This window comes from Saccoglossus kowalevskii, chromosome 10 (assembly GCF_978046115.1).
Source record: "Saccoglossus kowalevskii chromosome 10, keSacKowa6.1, whole genome shotgun sequence".
Taxonomy (NCBI): Eukaryota; Metazoa; Hemichordata; class Enteropneusta; family Harrimaniidae; genus Saccoglossus; species Saccoglossus kowalevskii.
Window position 1 is genome coordinate 11,782,138 of NC_140650.1, and position 6,183 is coordinate 11,788,320.

Here is a 6,183-nt window from a genome sequence, read left to right on the forward strand (position 1 = left end):
GTTTTTTTCCCATTAACTGACTTTTGATGCCTTTCGAAACATTCTTCGTTCTTGAAAAATCTGTGACAATTTCCGCATTTTTGCCATCGTGTAATCACGCAGTCCAGTTGATTTCCACAACTCAAACATCCCGTCGGACACACCTGATCGTAACGGTTGGAATAAGACTTGTCACACCTAGTGCAATAGTAGTCCTTTCCCAGAAAACCAGTCATTTTTGTGATGACGTTGAGTGTTTATCTTTCAGAAACAGATATATGTCTTTGGAATCTTCTGCGGTATCGCCCACAAAGATGATGGAGTCAAAATGATCGTGCGACAATACGTGTATTCTGAAATCGGGTAACACGCTCTGGAATTTTTTAATCTCCTCGATGCCACATGGTCCCTGTTCGACTCTGGCCTTCCGTAAAAGTTCTCTAGCTCGGACGGTTTGCATAGAGTAGTTTGCCGTTTTTTTCCTCTTTATAGAATTCCACACCGATGGTGGATTTTCCTCTTTTGTGGCGTGTGCCATGGCGACCACGATCGCTCTGGCGCAACACATCTGGTCATCGGAAACGATTTCAATGACAGATTTGGAATTTCTCAACCTGTCTGCGATCTTTGTATCAAACTGTCGCTTCCTCCCACGTGTTTTGCCGGCACCAAGAGGCATTTCAACAGATACTGTCCTGATGGTGATGTTTTCCTCAAGGGATATATCTTGGTAAGATTGTAGAATCCTCTCCACTTTTGACATCACCTTGTCAACATTCATGTCCTCAACCGGTATAAATGGTAACCAAATTTCGTTGTTCAAGTTGGGTACGTTTATGGAAATGCGAATTTGGTCACGTCCGTCAAGGTCAGAGGTGACCAGCTCGAGCAGTTGATGAAAAGTAGCGTGTAATACGCTATGCACTTCATCAAACGTATTGGCATTTGGATGCGAAACTTTTACAACCCAGTCCGTTCCACTCACCTTAAATTTTTTGACAAAACGTTTTCTCTTACTGACAAGATTGAAATTAATCTTGTCGGTGATATTCTCGTCACTATCATCTGTGTCAGTATCACTGTAATAAAATTTCAAATTAAATAAATAAATACACAAATATATGAATAAATAATCAAATAAACAAACAAACAAACAAATATATAAATAAACAAATAAATAAATAAACAAATAAATAAATAAATAAACATACCTTACATAGTCTTTACGACCCCCACGTTGATATCCCGAGGTAGATGGATGGTTAACAGGCCCTATTGGACTCGGAGGGTGGGAAGGCGTGTTCGTTTCTCCATATATAGAGTACAAATTTTTCTTAGCGGACTTGGGTGTTGCAAATCCAGTACTTGTAGAACTATAAAAACAACAACAACAACAACAAAGATTAAAGACGAAAAAACAAATTTCAACTTACCTCACATGTTTTTTGTTTTTTTTGTTTTTGTTTTTTGTATACTTACGTTACATGTGAGCAGGAACCAGATTTAATAAGACATTTCAACTTCTGATTGAAATCTGGAGTATCTATACTGCTGACTGGAGACCATGAACTATGTATAAATAAATAAATAAATAAATAAATAAATAAATAAATAAATAAATAAATAAATAAATAAATAAATAAACAAACAAACAAACAAACAAACAAACAAAACAAACAAACAAACAAACAAACAAACAAACAAACAAACAAACAAACAAACAAACAAACAAACAAACAACTTACGAAACACTATCTTTCGTAGGTGATTTCTCAGATGCGTCGTCTTCACTGAAAAAATAAGAGTTATATTATTGTTATTATTCATATTGTTTACTAAATCTTCATACGCATATCGAACGAGTTATTTATATAATATCGAATACACACCTGCTTATAAAACCATATTCATGTTCTAGGTCTGACAAAGTTTTAAGCTGTGAATTGCTTTCCCTGTAAATTCAAAAAGTTAAAAAACATGTTTTATCCTGTTTTATTTTTTCCTCAGGTAAAATTTGAAATAAATAAATAAATAAATAAATAAATAAATAAATAAATAAATAAATAAATAAATAAATAAATAAATAAATAAATAAATAAATAAATAAATAAATAAATAAATCACCCTTCATCTGAATTGTCGCTTTCTTCTGTTTGTCTGAAAATGACAAGAGTTTTGAATCAGCTACAACTTTGTGGTCAGTTCAAAAAAAAAAAACTTACTCAGATATAGAGAGCGTGCATTCATGCTCCGATTAAAAACAAAAGATTTTGAACGAGCTAAGGTTGGAAAATAACGTTGCTACCGGTATGTTCAAACATGTTGGCGGGTAACGCTATACATTATGTTGACCTTCATGACAAAATAAAAAGGTCAAGTCTAGTGAAAAGACACCCTAACTAATTGGGAAAATACCGCACATAATCATTGTTTTAAAGCTGAGGGGTATGCTCGATGAATGAGTCCAAGCAAGTCTTGATTCGCTGTGTCAAGGCATTCTTTGCGAATGACCGCGGTATGACATCATTTGAAAATATTGTAGTTTTCGTTTTTAGTAAACAAGTCTTCATTAATTATACATTTTCTACCTACTCAGACTTTCTATTTTCTGTGCCAATTTATAACAATGTCTCTCATAGCATAAAAAGATAAGTATTCTTTAAAGACGTAAAGACTCATGGTAGAAGCTTTCCCCTGGTTTCAACTGACAGTTTTTCACATATCCCGAATTATTAGGTAGTGTTTACAACATGAAAACAAAAAGTAAACAATGAATTCCCTACCTTATATTATCTGTGGACGCCATTTCATTCCGTGTAACGAGTGTGGCTCGATTAAAAATACTGGCTAAGCTATGAAGTCACTGGGATAATACACTCCAACGATTTGTGTTTTGATATCAGATCTGACACCCTGAAATGCCCTAGATAACAGACATTCATAAACCCCCACCCCCTGGATTCAGGAACAGATGTGAATTTGTTTATTTTACTATAAACATCTTTGTGTCTGTGTGGCCCGTTTGTGCACAGTTACAAACTAGTAACCGTGGTTTGTGTGATAAAAATGGATTATGACGACATAGGTCTGACATTCATCGCTCAACACTATAGCGAACTCGACTTTGATTTCCCCCTGGATTCATGAATTGTTTTGAACGGAAGAAACCTGTTTATTTTACCATAAACATGTGTGTGAGTGTGTGATGAATCTATAAATATATTTGACTTGGTTGGGAAAAATGCTGACATGATGTAAACATCCGGGGTAACAGAAAGGGAATTTTTTTAACACGCGACGATAGTATTGCGAATCATTTTATCACTGACGAGCGTACTCGCAACATGGCTTCGAACCAGCTCAGCACCTACCTCAATGAATTCTCAGGCAGTCTCCTACAGGACGCGAGTGCTGGAATGTCCACTCCTGGAATGTCCACTCCAGTTACAGCACAGCCCGATGTTTCTGAAAATTCAACTCGCCGTATTAATCGACGCAAAGTCACGAATGCAGGAATGTCCACTCCTGGAATGTCCACTCCGGTTACAGAACAGCCCGATGTTTCTGAAAATTCAACTCGCCGTATTAAACGACGCAAAGTCACGAATGCACTAGCTATAAGTGGCACAATGCGTCCGTCACCAGCTCCACCGAGAGGTGAGACAGACATTTTTACATATTTGCTTTGCCCAGTCAAGCAATTGTTTGTCACAGTGAATACTTTTCGCGGACAAACTTATGTTCACATTCGCGAGCACTATAATGGTCACCCAACAAAACATGGTGTATCCTTACGGGCTAACCAGTTCAGAATATTGAATGATATTATCCCGCAAATCAACCGGGCTGTCAGGTATGTTAGTTTTCATTTAAAAATCCAAATATTCGTTGCTCATTTCCCAACTTCTAATGCATAGAACATTTTATGTATTAAAACGATAAAACCGTGAATTTAAAACCCACTGAATATGCCTGAAATGGTAAATCAGAGAAATAGTCATTTACAGTTTGTTTTTTGTTTTGTTTTTTTCACAGCCAGCAGTCTGAGGAAACCACTGGATAAACTTGTTTCCAAAAAACTCATCGCTGAATTCATTTGTAGACACGTACGTAGCATCATCCAAACTAATTGTCTCGGATGTGAAATAGACCACCCGTCACAACGTCAACATTGGTGTCTATCCTATGGATTCGTCGATAAAAATAGCCGGATCGATGAAATCCGGTTTTTTATTGACCAAGCTTTATCTGAGATTGATATTGGTAAAATTTCCATGTGTTATGACGCATTTCAACGCATTTACCCAGATTTGGTTGGAAAATTTTCCAAGCGTTATACACGTATTCTGTTTCAAAGGTATAAATCTAACCCTGAACTGTGTTTAGATTCCTGTGAAATTACGCTATCAACTCGTGAAATGGATTCCCAACTCCTTGACATTATACAACAACATATATAGAATAATAAGAATGTCAATCATTCTCAGTAGTACAGTGAAAGACACTCGGTGAGTTTTCTACTGATCCCTAACCCTATTTGTTGCGCAGATGACGAGGGGAAACCTGTGAACTCCGTAGTCGACTCTTTTACGCGTGATAGACATTTGAATGACCTTTATGTGAACAGATATATCAAAAACGTGACCGGACTCAACCTCCCTATTTATGACAAATATTTTTTCCCACGCAGTTTTACTAGATGACTTATGCTTTTGAAATTTCACATGTATATATATATATATCGATTTCATATTATTTTTTTCTTTTTATCACAGATGAGCGATTCTGATTAGAAAAAAGTGTGTATTGACTTTTCGATGTTTTTCGTTTTTCTCTTGTTTTTATTATAATCGAATATTTCTTATATTACTGTTTTTAATCCATTCTTTTTGTTTATTTACTCAAACAAGAAACAAAACAAAACAAAAATCGATTTCATATTATTTTTTTTCTTTTTATCACAGATGAGCGATTCTGATTAGAAAAAAGTGTGTATTGACTTTTCGATGTTTTTCGTTTTTCTCTTGTTTTTATTATAATCGAATATTTCTTATATTACTGTTTTTAATCCATTCTTTTTGTTTATTTACTCAAACAAGAAACAAAACAAAACAAAAACAAATTGTATACTTTCTATATACTCAATTTCAATTACTCAGTTTTTAATCCATTCTTTTTGATTATTTACTTAAACAAAAAAAACAAAAAACAAAAACAAAACAAAAACAAAATGTATACTTTCTATATACTCAATTTCAATTACTCAGTTTTTAATCCATTCTTTTTGATTATTTACTTAAACAAAAAAAAACAAAAAACAAAAACAAAACAAAAACAAAATGTATACTTTCTATATACTCAATTTCAATTACTCAGTTTTTAATCCATTCTTTTTGATTATTTACTCATTAGTAGATTTCCCTTCTTTGTGTAATAAACTCTGTTAGTTTTCAAAATGATGTGTATTTATTAGTGTGTGTGTGTGTGTGTGCGTGTGTGTGAGCGCCCTCTACGAAACATTCTGAAAAATCTTTCGTCCACGCCTGTCCAATTAAAAAATAATTAAAAATAATTAAAAATAATTAAAAAATAATTAAAAAAATTATGGTAATTTATGCAAATGTATTCACGATGACCTCGACACGACCTCGTATTCACATCAATTTTATGTATGCAAATGTATTCACAATATCCCATTGTGACGCCATCCTCATTCAAATGAACCCCTTTACGGCCATATCCTCATTTATGCTAATTTATGCACGAATTCCCATTGTGACGTCATTATTTATGCTCATCTATGCATATTCACAATATCCCATTGTGACGTCATCCTCATTCAAATTATCCCCTTTACGGCCATGGACGCTCATTTATGCTAATTTATGCACGAATTCCCATTGTGACGTCATTATTCATGCTAAGCTATGCACGGCCTCCCATTGTGACGTCATCCCTCCCCGTATGACGTCATCGCATCCGAGTATGAACAGCGCCCTCATGGTCGTACCTATAATACGACCTTAACTACTGATAAACCACACCAAATATGTAAAGTAAAATTTAGATTTGTGAATATACCAATCATATCATATATACATATTTACAGAGAAAATTGACTTTACATAAATGATCATTGAACAATCTACCCAAGATACTCAGTATTTTGGTTGTCTCAAATTCTCTAGTCAACTTTCCCAATAT

General features: G+C 34.5%; 1 protein-coding gene across 1 annotated transcript; it reads right to left on the reverse strand.

The window, feature by feature from the left end:
• Positions 1–135: 135 nt before the first annotated feature.
• On the reverse strand, positions 136–2,159 carry LOC146737865 (uncharacterized; the record flags this gene model as incomplete). The annotated part of the gene is made up of 6 exons (XM_085504712.1): positions 136–1,058; positions 1,191–1,352; positions 1,459–1,548; positions 1,725–1,769; positions 1,869–1,931; positions 2,104–2,159. Coding segments are annotated over 6 exons (1,263 nt in total), but the record flags the coding sequence as incomplete, so codon positions are not given.
• Positions 2,160–6,183: the final 4,024 nt, after the last annotated feature.